The sequence below is a fragment of the Sceloporus occidentalis genome, unplaced genomic scaffold (genome assembly GCF_023333645.1).
Source record: "Sceloporus occidentalis isolate IW3139 unplaced genomic scaffold, rSceOcc1.0.p SCAF_67, whole genome shotgun sequence".
Taxonomy (NCBI): domain Eukaryota; kingdom Metazoa; phylum Chordata; class Lepidosauria; order Squamata; family Phrynosomatidae; genus Sceloporus; species Sceloporus occidentalis.
The window spans coordinates 2,536,622-2,553,296 of record NW_028317047.1 but is presented as its reverse complement, the minus strand read 5'-3'; the positions used below and the strand labels follow the sequence as shown (position 1 = coordinate 2,553,296).

The following is a 16,675-nucleotide window of genomic DNA, read 5'->3' as shown; positions in this document are numbered from 1 at the left end:
ATATGTACAGTTTTAGTGTGGCCAAGGGTAGAATATACTCATACTTAGGAGCTGTTGAAGGTAGATACAGCCCGTCTGTACCCAGAGACTGAGGATCTTTTCCCCAGACCAAGACACATTGAATCTGGCAGGGAATCTATCGGTAGGGTGAAATTTAGGCTGGTCTGTCCATGCCATGATGTATAGAGAGCTGTTCTATGTAATTATATCATATTGCCCTAAGGAAGCTGGAAATACAAAAAAATGACACGTACCATCTATAACATGTACATCTATGTAACTGCCTTGAATATAGAAGGAACTAAAGTACAATAAACCCTCGCAGGCTTAAATATAACGTCAAATGATTTTACTCCTAGGAGGCAGACAGAAGTTATGTAGGTCTATGGCTGGATATATGGTTAAAAAGCCTACATACTGCTTTTGCTTTCTTCTGAATGTCAACTATCTGCGACAAAAGGTGCGTTATCTCTTCTTGTTGTCGAGCAGCATCTTCAGTTTTCTTAGCCAATTCCTCAGATATGTTACCAATTTGGATATTTGCGTCCCCTTAAAATACAAAAACACAAAGGGTGGAGATAAAAACAGCAACAAAAAAACGAGTACGTAAATTTTAGATGTCGAACGCATTACGCAATAAGTAGAGGGCTCTACATAAATGTTATGGTAACGTGGCACAAAATATTCCATAAGAGGTGGATTTCATGTGAATGACAACAATGGCAGCCCTCAGAGCTGCGGATAAAACAAGGTTTTTGTCACAGCCCTACAATAACCTATGTATACAGCATTATATTTTACACTCAAATTCTTTTCCAGGAGACTTCCCATGTAGAGCCCTGCGCGGGACGGCTTTTTTAATCCCGCTCCCGCCATGTGGGTGTTCCGCTCCCGCCCCCGCCACATTTGTGGCCAATCCCGCCCGTCCCCGCCACACTTGCAATGCAGTCCTCTATTCCCATGTCCGATTTAACGGATTGAGGATGGAAGGGAGAGATCTCCAGTCCCATAAAGCATTCTGTGCAGCATTTACTGCACCAAACGTTTTTAGCATCAACAGAAGTAAGAGAAAGTACTGTAAAACACGCAAGACATCCTTAAACAGGATAAGTGCCAATACCAAATTATAGAAAATAACCACGATGACCTACTTAGCTCTTTCACGCAGTCATTCACAAGCTGCTGTTCCTTCTCTTCATAAGTGATTGTCTCAGTTTCCAAGTGGCATGCCTGGTCAAAAAAAGAGCAATGTAACAATGACACTTCAAACTATTTGATATATACTTCATCTTTTATTTTTTATTTTTTTAAATCCCCTCTATGGTGAAGCAGCCAAAATACTTGAAACTGATACACTTTCACCAAGGCTTTGTTTATATTGAAGACACAGCTTGGCACCAAAAAAGGAGTGTTTGCTTAACCATTCTGCAAACTCTTGGTTTAGTGAAGAGATGAGGTTCGTGTAATACCAGCTGTTCTTTCTATACGTTTTGATTCGGCAAGTTTGGTCATTTAAATTTATTCTGTTCCTACAACAGTGTTTTCCACAATGTATAGTAAAAATATGTGGGGAATTACAGTATATTCCTTATGTACATCATAGTTGCAGTTAACGGTCTGGGGGAAAGTTGGAACCCTCTCTTTACATTTTATTTTGCGCTTTGAGCCTTTTAGCAAACAGATCAGTAGTAGTGTTGGCCAGATTTGGAAATAAGTCTGTATTAAATGAAATGATGAGCAACCCAACTGTCTCTGCCACAAGGTGTCTCCATTGGCCACCATATGCCTACTTCTGCACTGGAATGCAGAATACCCCTGAATGCCAAGGTGGTAAGCTTTTTGTGCAACGGCAGCTTGTTTACCTGGTATATTGCATAGTTAATAAGTAAGGCTGATAGAGTCACTTTACAGATTTAAATATTCAGGGGAAGTTCAGCAACTCTTACAGGAGATACTTACTGGGAGCCGGTCTTAATAAATTCACCTACACAGCATACTTTGGTATGTTCGAGTAGGCAAACCGGTGGATCTAAATCTGTTTTAAAAGTTGCAGTTGTTTTTGACTCTTTATGGTTTTTAGCATAGGTTAATTCAGGAAAGCTACTTCTAGTCTGTGGTTTTGGCCAGTGCAATTGTATTTGAGATATTTGGTTGAACTATTTTATGAAATGAAATTGTGATGTGCCAAAAGGCAGTGAGCATCTTATTCATTAGCTTTCCGATCTCCTTACACCTCCTTTACAAAGGTTTAGCTTCGAAGAGGAAGACTAACTTAACAAGGGGGGTGGGGACAAGTATTTAAGGTGGTTGCATCCATGGTGTATACAAAAGGCGGGTTCTGAATACATATACAATGTTTATTCTAATAGTTAACATACATATGTTTATCTTGTGGACTGAACAGGAAAGGATCATAGGTTTCGAAATATCAGATACACTTTAACCCTTTAGCAATCCGAGCAATATATTGTTTTTGCCGTTATGCGCTAAAGTTGCAAAAGCGAAATGGACAATAAAGGAAAAAAAATCTAACCTCCGACCGGAGAACTATATTCTCATCTTCAAGGTCTTTCAGTTTCTTCTGGAGTGAATCAAAGTGGAAATAGTTGTGGACGGATGAAGAAGATTCATTTCTCTTCAGACTAAAAGAGAAAATAAAAAGGGACAAATGTTAACTTAAAATCAGTGTTGTGCATTTTCATCTTGTTTTGTCTTGGCAGTATTACGACAAAGTTTCAATTCACTCTACCCTAAAACCCAAATTTAGTGAAGCAATAAGTCCGACCGACATTGGGTAAATGTTTACAGGGAGGGATATGTTTAACCCCCAAAAGGGGAGAAAGTGTTCATTCTGTACAAATCATACAGGCTACAAAATGATTAACTACTGATGGTGCTATACATATATCTAATAATAATAAAATAATAATAATAATAATAATAATAATAATAAATAGATTCTGAGTCCAAAAGCACCTTTCATCAAAACACGGGGTGACACACGAGGCCTCTGACAGCAAGTTTCTAAAAGAAAAGACATTACGAAGGCATAAAATTCTCTCATCTTTGTACAAGCAAACTTTGTCTGGTTGTCACTTCTCAGTTAATAGAGCAAACCAGACCCCTTCATTCATGAGCGCTACAGTTACCCATCGTAAGAATTTCTTCTATAACATGGTCATGCAGGAAAATATGCACAATGTAGAATTCTGCCTGAACTTATTACCCAGAGAACTGGTAGAGAAGGACTTTTCCCATACAGGAACACTAACACACACTAAAAAGCAAGTGGCATTATATAGTAAAATAAACCATAGTTTTAGACTATTCAGCTGCAGAATCAAGCAAGTAACTTCGCTACGCAGAACAAAGAATGTTGTTGAAATAGTGTAAGTCTATAAACAGCAATGATGACTCATACTCTTATCTTTGGTCAGCGTGAGCTCACCTTTCAAAACTAACAATTAAATGAGAGGCATGTTTGGTCTGAAAGTTGCTTACTCCAGAACCTCCCAGCACTTTGGCCGGATGACGTCAGAAAGGTGTCTACGGGGAATGGTACGGAGGTCTGAATAGACAGATTTCATTCAAATCAATATAATAGAGCGCTATATATCTGGGGGGGGGGGTAAGCCTGGGGTATATAGCCATGTGTATACCTCTACATATAGTATATGGAGGGAGTGCCAAGGTGTAACAAGAAGAAAAGTGATGACTTGTGGTTGGAAAACACTTCTGGGAGGTGGCAAATGTTGGAAGTCATTCAGGCCATTTTTGGTAAATAGTAAAGTAGCAGATCTCTTCTGTTCATGGGAATAAATGTAACAGACTGTGAAATAAGTACATTATTAGCCTTAGATTAACTGCATATATATATACATATATATGATATTTTCATTAAGTTAAAATATACAGCAATCCTGAGCCAGGCTGGGCCAACCCCCCCAATAAAGACTTCTCCTTACACAGCCACACATTAAGGCGACTGGTTTGGTGAGAGAGCTGCACATTTGCCCATCTTTATCTCTACTGTTGTGACTTACGGAGTGGAGCATATGGACTCGGGCTCGCTTTCTTCAGCAGTGCTGGTATAAAACTGAAGCAATTCATCTTTCATGGACAGTTCATGACGCAACTGTGAAACCTGCATAAAAACAAACGGCATATTAACTTAAACACCAAAGGGTGATATAGCCTTCCTTGGCAAAACTATATGACTGAGCCACATTTCTAAACTATTTACTGAGAAGCCACTTTATACTATGTTTTTGGAATGCTTGGGCTTATTAATCATTTTGGTTGTTATTAGCCATTTCTCAAATGAGTATTTCCTAGTGCATTCAATTATTTGTATACTTTATACCACGCACAAAGACAGACACAATCTTAACACTAGATGAGCTCCAAACTACCCAGTATCTCTACTGGGTAGCCTAGAGCTCAATGCTGTGTGGTTTCCCCCCCCCTTTGTCCCCTTTTTGGGATCCAGGAAGCAAATGTTGGCGACTATGGTATTGTCAATACAAAATGATTTATACAAATACTATTTTCTATTCCAGTATGCATTGAGTTTGCTACTTTCCTTGAAAGATTCTTTGGCTGGACACAGGTAACCCAACAAGTATATGGAGTGCCCAAGATGTATCAAAAATGCTTGCCAGATAAAGGACATACAGAGCAGAGAATACCAATACCAAACCGTTATATGTCAAACCTAATTACTTCTGTGTAGATAGAGTTCTTAATTGCAATCTCTTTCTGCTGTAGCTAAGGAACAGCACATTGTTACACTGTTCTACATTGGAGGTGAATAGAACAATTGAACTGTCTTGACAAGTGTCAGGGTCATGCCGCGTTGCAGTAATAAGAGCAAAGCTTGTAATTATCACTCCGCCTGTACTCTAAACTTTGGAATTACTCATTCATTCCTTCTTTATAGCGGATTTTAATTCACACCCATTTGATTGCAGGCGTGCAATCAATGCTACATACTGAATGCACACAGCAGACGTATTCTTCAGATAGACTGCCGCTATATACTGAAACAAAGATTGTGTTATTTTTCTTTATTCTTTTACAAATATCCCTTTTTGTCATATGACAAGTGCAGAGTTCTCTTAAACAACTTAATTATATTAAAATAATAGTTTTGTATACAACTGTATAAAGCTTTTGTTATTTAGCTTTTACAACCTCTTCTGTGCATCTACCTACTGCCACATGGAGATCGCAGGTCTTGTCTGCATGTGCTGCTTCTAAATTAAACTATCTTAATGTTTCTATAGGAATAAGGTCCACCAACCAGGCATCATAAGAGGCAGAGGAAACTAAGGTTAGGATACAGCTGATGATCTGCAGGGGCAACCATAAACAAGAAAGTTAACTATACCAAAGGGCACAACCATCCTCTGAATAGGGGCAATAAGTACATCTTACACCATCTATGGATCTCCAGATGATGGTCAGAGATATCAAAAGGTAAAAATTAGAAGCACTAGAGAATTTTTTATATTTTTTGGTGGGATAATTAATGTTTCTGTCCAGCCTGGGAAAACATTTTATATACTAATGTTGTATTAAGACATGTTAAAAAAAAGTAAGTAAATACCGTACTCAGATAGTAGTTGGGATACTTTTCAAATACATACCTTGACCTGGTAAAATTGGCCCTTTAATGCAGAGCACAGTTATCAAGTAGCTTGACCTTCTGAATGTCATACAAAGTTGCCAGGTGATATCAAACCCTTACCTCCTCCCTGATATGTTCTACTTGTTCTTCAAGGTACTCATTCCTTTCTGTAAGGGTTTTATTCTTCTTCAACAAAGACTGGCCAATCCGTGCCGCTAATTCAAGATCCCGCTCTTTCTGTGAGTGTTGAGAAGGTAATAGAAGAAAAAAAATATAATATAAAGGCTATAATCAAAATATGAGCAATAAACAAAAAAAAAAAAAAAACCAAAAAAAAAAACCTGTGAAGGAGTTAAAGCCTTCTGTAGGAAAATAAACTCAACAAGAAGTACCTTATCGAATGCTTTATTTAGACAAATAGCCATTTCTTTGTGATGTTATCTCTCTAATGCAAATCAGCTGGCACATCCATATCAATGTCCTCTGAATAATTGATAGGTATGAACTTGCGGCATGCAGTCTCCACCACTCACCCTGTGAACTCCCTAAAAACACTTCCACTGTTCACTAAATACAAACTTCTCCAATCTATTTTTACTTTCTCCCTTGTTATATGTAAAGAATGGAGTTGAAAGGCGTACTGTTTAAAATAATAGCAAAAGCAGTCTTGTGGCGAGCGGCCAACCTCTTGGACAGCTAGTAATGGTTCAGTTTAATGTTAAAATGCTGTTTGTGTTATGTTGCCTCACCTGAGCATACAGGCTTGTACCTGACAAAGCTATGCGGATGACCTGCAAGATCTAAAAGTCATCTGTCTCCTGCATTGTAAAAAAAAATAAAAAAAAATAAAAATTGGGAAAGTGGGGCAAATGCATATGGCCAATCCCCCACATTTATTTGCAAGGGGCAACACCATGATAATTTAACGGGACTTCTCGGGTATATATACCCTTATAATGCATGGAGGGTGCATCTAAAGTTCTCACTAATGTGCTGTATATCCTCAGTAAGAGTGTATCTCTATTATTAATATGTACACCATTATTATGGGTGAGCTTGTGGTATTAGCACATGTGTGTGTGTACACAGTGGTAGCATTTGTATATGTCTGTGTTAGAAAGTGTTGGTGTAAGTTTGTGTGTTAGTTACTGGGGGCAGGTGGCTGGGTGAGCAATGGAAAAATACTGCACCCAGGCACCACTTACCATAGGGCTTACCCTAGCTCACCTCCATGGCTTGCAGGAGATGTGTTTTGCTTTTTAATAGAGGAAGGTAGTTTGTTGGTGAAGCTTAGTTTGACTTTCAGATGCTGCAGTGTTCAAAGCTGTGTAAATACAATGCAAATGGACAGCACCATACTTCTAAGTCATTAGAACTGTTCTTTATTCTAATGCTAAGAAATCATAATAATGTAGACAAAATAAGGGAAACGTATGGGGAAAGAGAGAAGTGCAGTACACTAAATATGTCTGTCATTGTCTTCTTTATGGGAATGTTGTATCACTGCAGCAGGTAGTTAAAGCTAAAGCTTACCCCCCCATCGTTATTCCGCTCCATTCTAAAACACCACTAAAAGCAGCTACATAAAAAATCACTGCGGATGGTACTTTAAGAACAAAAGGGGACTTTTAAAAAATCTGGTGCAAAATGTGGCAAATAGTCTCTTTGTAGCAACCAATACAATGGTCTATGTCCAGCTGGTTCACAAAGGAGTTATTTATAAGCATACTTCACAAGGTAGTCTACCATAAACTCTCCAGGGATGGCTGGGAGCAGGGGCGGTGGGCCGGACGGACGACCGGCAGACGAGCATTCAATGCGGCTGCGGCCGCAAAGTTAAAAACTAAGCGGCCGCGAGCAGGATTGAATGCGGCCGTCATGCGTACCTGGCGGGCGGGGGAGGGGGGCGGTCCGCCTCGGCTGCCGCTCATCTGAGGGGTGCCACCATGCCGGCACGCCTTCAGAAACGATGCGCGCGGCAACTGTGGCTGTGCGCCGGGACTTGATGTGAAATCCCGGCGCACAACACTGAAGCCACGCCCACCGTCTTCCGCGCTCAGTACACCGGAAGGACAGGAAGAAGAAGAAGTAGAAGAAGAAGAGGAGGAGGAGGAGGAGGAGGAAAAGTGAGAGTGAAAGAAGAAAAGGTAGGAGAGAGTGGATTAGTAAGTGTGTGAGAGTGATGGGTGTTATGCTGAATGTAAGTGTGTGAGAGTGATGGGTGTTATGCTGAATGTAAGTGTGTGAGAGTGATGGGTGTTATGCTGAATGTAAGTGTGTGAGAGTGATGGGTGTTATGCTGAATGTTTGTGAATGAGGGTTCCAGATAGCATGGATGTGTACGTGTTGGGGGATAGCTTGGCATAGGGAGTCCGTAATCACATTCCTTTCATGCCCAGATTCCAGCATGTAGTGGCTGCCTAGGCATGATAGGAGTGTGATTGCTGTTATAAATTATTTTTTGGTCCAACTTCGGTGTGTTAACACTTTTATTGGACAGAATAATTCAATGACAGTATTAATATATATATATATATATATATATATATATATATATATATATATATATATATATATATATATAATTGCAAACAGCAATCACACTCCTATCATGCTAAGTCAGCCAGCACATGCTAGAACCTGGGCATGATAGGATTGTGATTGTTGTTATATATGTGTGTATATATATATATATACACACATATATGTTAATATTGTTGTTGATTTTTTTGTCTAATTTTGGTGTTACTTTTAATAAAGTAAGTTTTTTTTTTCCAGTTTTGGCCAAGTGAATGCTAAATTTTTAGTTTCAGTCCAGAATTTTCATTTCGGTGCATCCCTACTATATACTATGCCAGTCACTAAAGTGGTAAGCCTACACCACATCAATGTTTGGCTTAGTATATAGTGATAGGGGTTGTCAGTGTCTGGCTCAATGTATAGGCACACATTGACGGTGGTACCGCGTAATCCCTAAGCATATAATGATAACAAATATGCTGTACCCCTGTCAATGTTTGCCTAACCATAGAAACTATGCAGTTTTAAAGTGTGTGTGGGGGGGTGCCACATACAGGGTCTGCCACAGGTGCCAAATACTCTAGGTACCCCCCTGCATCATGAGGCAGTCAGACCCAACGGCCATGCCTCAGCTCCTCTTCCCACGTCTTAAAAGGGGTGTGATGAAGAGCTGAGGCATGCGGTGCGTGCACGCCGGCCACTTTAATTTCATTAGGCGCTGGTGGTGTGACTGCCGCACGACGGCCGCTTTCAATGTCGCTCGCAGCCGCTTTGATGGTGCAATGGGCCAGTTGACTAGACTTGCCCCCCAGGCCTTAGGCTGCCAGCCCTCCCCTGGCTGGGAGTAGTGGATCTCCAAACATAGGCCTATAGAGCCTTTATTGGGGAATAGACAGAACATGGACTGGTAGGGGCCACACACTGCTTCCCCGGGCCTGGAGATAGAAGGCTGACATGGAGGCCCGGGGAACCAGGGCTTCACTTGGAGACTCCAGATCAAAGCCAGGTATGTCTCAAAAGATCAGTTCTAGCGCAAAGTTTCCAAAGTGGTCTTCACACCAGATCAGCCAATTAAATGCTACAACCAGCAGTCCCAATCAGTTGGCTCCTACAGCAACTAGAACTTTGAATTTTGCTCTAGAGCAACCCCCACTATTTCATTAGTACCCATCAGGGACACATATGTCCATACAGCAGATTGCAAAGGAAATAAATGAAGTAATAAAATGTAACTAATTGCTTCAAATTATATAAGGATTGTTTGCGGGGTGAACATAATAAATTAAAAAGATGGAAAATATAGAAAAGAACACAAGCAATTCATGTTATATCTGGGTATATAAACATGCTTTATTCCTGAAACTGCAAACTCCAGCTTGAAACAGTGAAAATAAGACAACTGCTATAATTTAGCCATTTGTGCATTAATTCTGTGGTCGCCATGGAAATGCTCTGGCATTTTTTTCATCTTCACAGGAAAAAGTAGATGGATGTGCAGAATACAAAATAAAAGGCTTTAATTAAAACAATATATTATAGTCTCCAATAGCAACAAATGATAGCATGAGATGTTTTCACTAAAAGAGTTAGCACCGTGGTGAAGGAACAGGCACAGCGCACACATTAAGCAACCAGACAGGCTCTTCAGCATGTTCTTGAAAGAAGCCAATTAACATATTCTCCCAATGGAGGTCACATTCAAATACAAACCATATACAGCCATATATCCCTGGCAATGCAATGGTTAATCAAGAAGTAAACTATATTTCGAACTTGTACACATGGTATGGCGTACTTTAAACATGCGCACTCACCTCTTCGAGCAGACGAGTAACAGCATCTATATCATTGTATGTTTTAGTCATCTGGCCCACTCTTTCAGCACATAACACTGATAAAAGAAAAACAAAAGACGCATATCAAAAAAACATAACGAACAAGCTAAAATAATCAAACAGCAGATTAAAATGAGCATTTCATGAAAGTAAATGTGTAAGTCAAGGAGAACGCTTCAGTGAGTCTGTACATACGTCTTGTCATATTTCTTTAAACAATGTTTGGGTACAGCTGTAGGATAGAGTTGTGTGGCTGATCCACCTCAAACATTTCACCCCCCTACTTCATACTAGAGGGTAAAATAATTTTCACTGCTATGTCATATTTACCCACTGTACCTCACTGCCAGATGTGACGGCGCTACAAATTAATTAAAGTGCACCTCAAAACAGGTCTGTCTGATAGATGGTGGCATTAAAGAGCTAAAGACTTCTCGCTAATGGGAGTTGACAAACCTGTGTACCATGTTGAAGAACAGACAACACGTGAAGCATTAACACGGCTCCTGCATCCCCCTGCTCCAGGGCTGGCATGTGCAAGAGTTCTAGGAAGCCTTACAGCACCCATGACTTGCATGCAAAGAAAGCTATCCCACAGACCGATTGGCCACTTCAAGCTGGTGTGAAAGCTGGGCCGTGGATGAGGGGTTGGTGAGCTGCAGCTTCTCCTAAAAGGAAGTGACTATTTTGAAAGCTGAAGAATGCATAGTAAACGTACTTACAAAGTACTTTAATATACGTTCTTCGTTGATGGGACTGCATAGGGACTCTGGAGCGGCCCTTTAGATATATGCAGCAACCATTAAGACAATGTGGATTTTACACTGTAGCCATTGATTGTCAGAAACATCGTATTAAAAAGGCATTGGCTGAAGATTATGGGTTTAACTTGCAGTTTACTAAAGCATTTCAGGCTAGGCTGGAAAGGCATGCAATGTAGAAGTCAACACCTAGCAGCTGCAGTCATGTTTGGGGTTTGGAATGTATTTGAATCCATTTACAAATAAGGTGCAGTGTGAACAACATATAGGAACCAGCACTAAAGTATAATCACGGTCAAAAAGTCAAATATTAAAATGAGAGAGGGTAGCGAGAGAGATTTAGGATTTTGCACTTCAATATTTGACACAAGACAAGCCAGTTTCAGTCTTATTATTCAGATGGCCCTTGTGGGTGCACTGCACTATGACCCTGAAATAGGCAGTGGCACAGCAGGTTTCCACAAGATCAGAGGGGGAACAGTGTATGCGTATACTGTAGTGTGGCAGTATGTATGTGGGTAATATGTATTTTAAAAAAAAAAGTGTTGTGTATGTTACCACACGCTAATGCCATACTGTATGTCAGCATATTTTGTTAGTATGGTGTTAGCATGTGCATGCGATGTTAGCGTGTGTATTTTACTGTAAGGTGTTAGCAAGCATAAGATGTTAGCATGCGTGTGGCTGTCTGCGTATAGTGTTATAGTGCGTTTTATGGGTGTGCCTAGGGTTAGGGGCCCCTGGGAGATGGAAAGGACAAGCTGGAGACTGCTTGATGAACTTGCGCTTCACAGGATCGTGCAGCATCACCACAGCCACAGTTAGCTCCATTCCATGTACAATCATCTTGCTTCATTTATGTTTAAAAATTTATTAGTACAGTAACCAACTTTATGTAATGAAAAATGTAATTTTTTTTAGCCATGTAATTGTAATGGATCTCGGTCCTCCGCTACTCCAGCCACTGAACCTCCTGCTTATTGTCAGCTACTTTGCCGCCTTCCCCTCAAGACACATCAGCCAAGACTAGATACTTGAGGGTAAAAACTCATTTTAATAGGAAACACACTGATACTTAAAACATAAAAAGTACAAGGGGGTAATTTACACACAATAGTTTCAGCAAAACACTTAGTTCTCATTCAGGCTCTCCTTTGCATACAGCTTAGTATTTGCACTCGGCCCACCTCAGCCCAGTAAGGGGGGGGGTCACTATTGTAGTCTGTGGGGAAGATGAAAACCGCCAGGTATCAGATCTTGGTACAAATACTGGCCATAGAGGTTTCTATCCTGTACACCTTGACCTGATGGAAAGTAACATACCACACACACACAGTCTTTGGAGTCTCTGGTAATTGGGAAAACGTGGCACCTACCAAAAAAACAGAACCCCTTCCAAGGGCCAGGTCCCAAAGTCTATAGGGAGGAGTCTGGCCCTCAGGCCCCTCCAGGAGCCCAGGGCACAGAGGATTCTGTGACAGTATTAACAATAACATGATTTACCATAGTTTACCAGCTTACTAACTAGATTCATTTTTTTCCACTAATTTATTAAGTGAATCATCACTTTATTTTTTATAGCGGGACATTTTTCTTAATTATGATACATATATATATTATATTAAAGGGACTTATGATGGTGGATCACCACCTTAGACTGAAATGAGAGGGGAGATATAAACTGGCTTCTAGATCAAAGCCAAATTTGTCACCCCTTGGTCCAAGAATTTGTCCCTTGGGTGCCCTAAACAGTCACGGGGGAAATGCTAAGGCTGGGGTGGCCTACTAGGTGAACCTTATGATAAAAGCACCATGTAGGATCAGGCAATTAAAACACAAGGCCATGGAAGGTGTGGCTCACGCAAAGCAGACTCCAACAAAGCCTCCACTTGGTGATCTCCTTTATTAATCATAAACAAAGTTCAGACAGCTTCTTGTGTACATTTCTTGTGCTAACTACACAGAGCAGACACAACCCAGGAAAACGCTAAATAGATTAACCATTATTTCAACAAACGTTATATTTACATTATGATACTGTGGCAACTTAACCACTTGGTAAAAAAAAAACATTCAGAGACCATCATCAATTTATCAATTCTATCTTAATGAACTTGATAGTGTCTATCAGCAGTATCACCTAGCTACAGAGATATAGTACGTAAATAAAGTATAGGGCGCCCTTTATTATCTTAACACTGCACACCTCTGCGCACTGCGAAATATAAATACAAGGCTTGGCCAAAACATACATGCATAGAAATTATATATATTCTAGCTCACGTTCTTAAAGCAGTTGGCCAAGTTTAAGGAGAAGACTCAACCATTTTGCTTATTTATACATATTGTTCTCATTCACCGTGTGCATTGTCAGAGGGCACTCCGTTATTGTGTCCTTGGATTAATCAGTAGCACATTAAGTACATCTGGTTGTTTGGCCAGTATGGCATTACTTTCACAGAGGTCACGTAAAGAGGTGTGACAAGTTTTTGAACATTACCTTGTTCAGGACAATTTACCTGTTCGGCATCTCAGATAACTGGAGACCACAGTCAGGTGGCCATGTTCTAGTGACTACAGATCAGGGGGTCTCCGCAAACTGACCCCCCACAGGCATAATACAGTATAACGTCTATTTCCTCTGACACAGACCTCATCATACTTACCACGTAACGTATTGGTAACTGTTCTCTGTACTAACATACCCTCAAAACATTTCAGGTGTGGAAATAGAGACTGCCCTGCGAAACTCAGGATACTTGGTAAGACGTGTATTAACTAAAAGGAGGCACCATTCTCTTTTTATCTGTTCTTTACTTATCTTTAAAGAAAAGCAGTAGACTATGAATTAATAATTTAGAGGTGAATAATGGCAAATAAAAATCTAAATAGTATTTGCCAATATTTTGCTTGAAAAATATATTTTTAATGCGAATATTATCAATATAGAACAGTTACAAAGTTCCTTTATCTTTGCAGATTATAAATACCATGTGGCACAGCCCATGTAAGACAGAACAGCTGATAAATGTTTCACATGCAAGACGTGCAGGTTGTGACTAATAAAAAAGATATTCGGTGCCAAAGGTTTAAAAAAAAAAAAAAAAATACTTTAATATCCACAAGAATTTAATTTTGTCATTGAGATTAAGAGGTTAGACTACTATATAGTAAGGGTTGTCATATCGGCCATTTTTCCAGGGCAAGTTTTTTGATGTTGCTTACCACCATCTATAAAATCTCTCCCTGCATTATGGAGAAAGAATAAAACATGATATTTTTTTTTATTTTTTTTTACAAAAACAATATTTTGCTCATTTGCCATATTTATCAACCAGCCAAATAAGCATTAGGAAAATGGCAACAAAACAAAAAAGAAAAAATGTGCTCTCCCTTTAACAGGAAACACCAACAACGCACATTATAGGTTAATATGGCTGCATTCATAGAATATACAGTTATTATTTGACTCTCCGAAGACAATGTCAATGAGTTAAGTAAAATGTATGGTGTGGGAAAGTAACAGCAAAAAGGTTACAGGGCACAACCGCTTATGATGACAAATAGAAACATCCCAACTTTGCGACACAACATGTTCATCCCAAAAAACACTGACACGCAGGACCTTGGTCTACAAACGTAACTGATTTAAAGGGACACTCCTGCCATCATATGCACTTATGTGCTGTTCATCTTGTAACCGCAGCTTGCCCATCCCTCCTGCAGCTATATGCCGTGCAGGAGAGGAGTTCGACCAAATATCCCCTACATCATTAAAATAGGTCTAAGAATGCCATAAACCACAGGGTAATAAGATACAGACATTCTTCACCTCCCATACATCTCTACCAGCCCAAAGCGCAGATGTTTGAGTGACCGTCCCAAACCCACCACTCCCAAGTGTCCGCCTTTAGTAGGGACAGTCCCTCTTTGGGACACAAATCTATTAGTCCTTTTCTAGAAGCTCAGAATTACATGTAAAAAAAAAAAAAGCATAAAATGCTCCTTTAAACTAAACCGCAGTATTTTTCAAGATGCCTCAGTTACCCGATTACAGTAGCTGTCAATAAGATGTCTTGATAAATCCCAGCCTCGTAAAAACAAAAAAAAAACGTCCCACCAATAAGAGTTATGCAAACCATCGCTTTAAGTCTTAAACATTCTTTCCACAATAGCATTTATCATTACGAAATATGTGAGCAGCTTACATTCTCTCTCAATTTAAAACATCTAAACAGAACGTAACGGCAGATAAGGACCATTTTGCCCAGACCATTTGTCTGGTGAGAAATGCGACGAAGCATCGGCATACCAAAGCATCTTACGTTCTTCACTTCTACCCACAGGAAAACGACAATATATTTTACTTATGCTCCATTAACTTCTGTCAACCCCAACATTTCAACTGCCCAAAGATAACTGTTTTTTGGGGGGTGTAGTTAGAGATATGGCTGGAAGAAGGGCTTTGAACAAGACTTACTTTGTGGCTGGTGGCCTAATGATAGCTATTTATGTAAATGAGCATGGGGATTTAGAATTGCATATCATTTAATATATACATTGTTAGGTTCCGGGCTGTAGAACACTGGGACACACTCTTACCCAGCAGTCTGAGCTCCTGGAAAGAGGGACAATAGGGAACGACAAGAAGGTACAACTGGGAATTATGGAACCCTACAGCTAAACATAGCAAACAGGAAAATCCTTACAGCCCTCCCAGTATGAAAAAACCAAAACACCCAATATTCCATGTTTACGGAGATGACAAACTATTTACTCATCAACAGGATGAACAATCTGGGCATTCACAATGAACGCAGGCTTAAGATCTTGAAAACAAAGCGAGAGGATAATGAGGGTTTATTTTTGTATCCTCCCTGGAGGAAGTTGAGCTTCTGCAATGACCAGGTGAATCTCCAAAGCCGCGTTATAAAATGTTCTATATTCCTCTTTATTTTAGTTAAAATGGTAGCAATAAAACAGTTGACAATTTTCTGTATCATACATTTGCATCCACTCTGTTAATTCTATTGTGTTACTTATGAGCACATCTCTTTGGTAAGGAGACAATCTCTTTGCCTGTTGCTGAATGATAACTCCCATGTAACCAATAAAACTCCCATGAAGCTCAGCCTAACCGTAACCACTAAAAAGGACACGCAAGCACTACGGGATTTTTAGGTTGCGCCAAACATCAAGGATGCTGCAGGGTTTACATAATTTTTTGATATTTTATTTATTCTGATACCAGCACTAAGATACATGATGCTAGGTGTTCTAGGATGAAAAGAAACTGGATTTGCATCTTCTATCAGGATGTCACTAAGGGTGGTTTGACGAGCTCATGTGTACCCAATTCCCATGGTCACCGCTCAAAACACGAGCGATAGATGAGAATTCCACTTATTTACAACGCTTTCGCGAAGTGGCAGGCGTTAACGCCAAAGGAACCAGAACGGCACAGCTACGCGGCTCAAGCCTTTAACTCTCAAATATGTAAACCACCGTTAGGAACCTTCCCCTCATTTCTCCATTGGCAGTCAACACTAGCTACATAACCATTGCTGGAAATAGTATTCTATCACGTTAAATATTTGAGGAGGAGTTTGCAGGAGAGCATTACGAAGATCCAACTCTGGGGAGGATCTGGTGCGGGAACATCTTGGCTGGTCCTATATAATGTATAGTTAAATCAGGGAGATTTTACCAGTCTCTCTACACATTTAATTTTTCATTGCACAGGGCCAGCTTAGACGTTCACACCGGAGAAACCTGCCATTCCTTTAGAATAAATAGTGAAACGAGAGAGTTAAAAACAACAACAACTCTCCCTTTAGTAAATAAACCCCATTGCGTTGATAACCAGTCAGGTCGTTCAAACCGGCTTTTCATGCACAAGGGGCGCAGATCTTAAGAGAAAAATAATATTT

At 39.9% G+C, this 16,675-nt stretch overlaps 1 protein-coding gene across 1 annotated transcript in view; it reads right to left on the bottom strand.

Annotated features, from left to right (window-relative positions):
• LOC149286622 (trafficking kinesin-binding protein 1-like) overlaps nucleotides 1-16,675 on the bottom strand; it is a 46,234-nt gene that overhangs the window by 15,509 nt on the left and 14,050 nt on the right. Inside the window, exons 2-7 of the mRNA XM_089493820.1 lie at nucleotides 9,964-10,040; nucleotides 5,750-5,866; nucleotides 4,044-4,144; nucleotides 2,534-2,642; nucleotides 1,152-1,230; nucleotides 419-549 (exon numbers count right to left, since the gene is read on the bottom strand). Of these exons, the coding sequence (XP_089349946.1) occupies nucleotides 419-549; nucleotides 1,152-1,230; nucleotides 2,534-2,642; nucleotides 4,044-4,144; nucleotides 5,750-5,866; nucleotides 9,964-10,014 (588 nt within the window). The 5' untranslated portion in view covers nucleotides 10,015-10,040. The remainder of the gene's footprint in view (nucleotides 1-418; nucleotides 550-1,151; nucleotides 1,231-2,533; nucleotides 2,643-4,043; nucleotides 4,145-5,749; nucleotides 5,867-9,963; nucleotides 10,041-16,675) is intronic.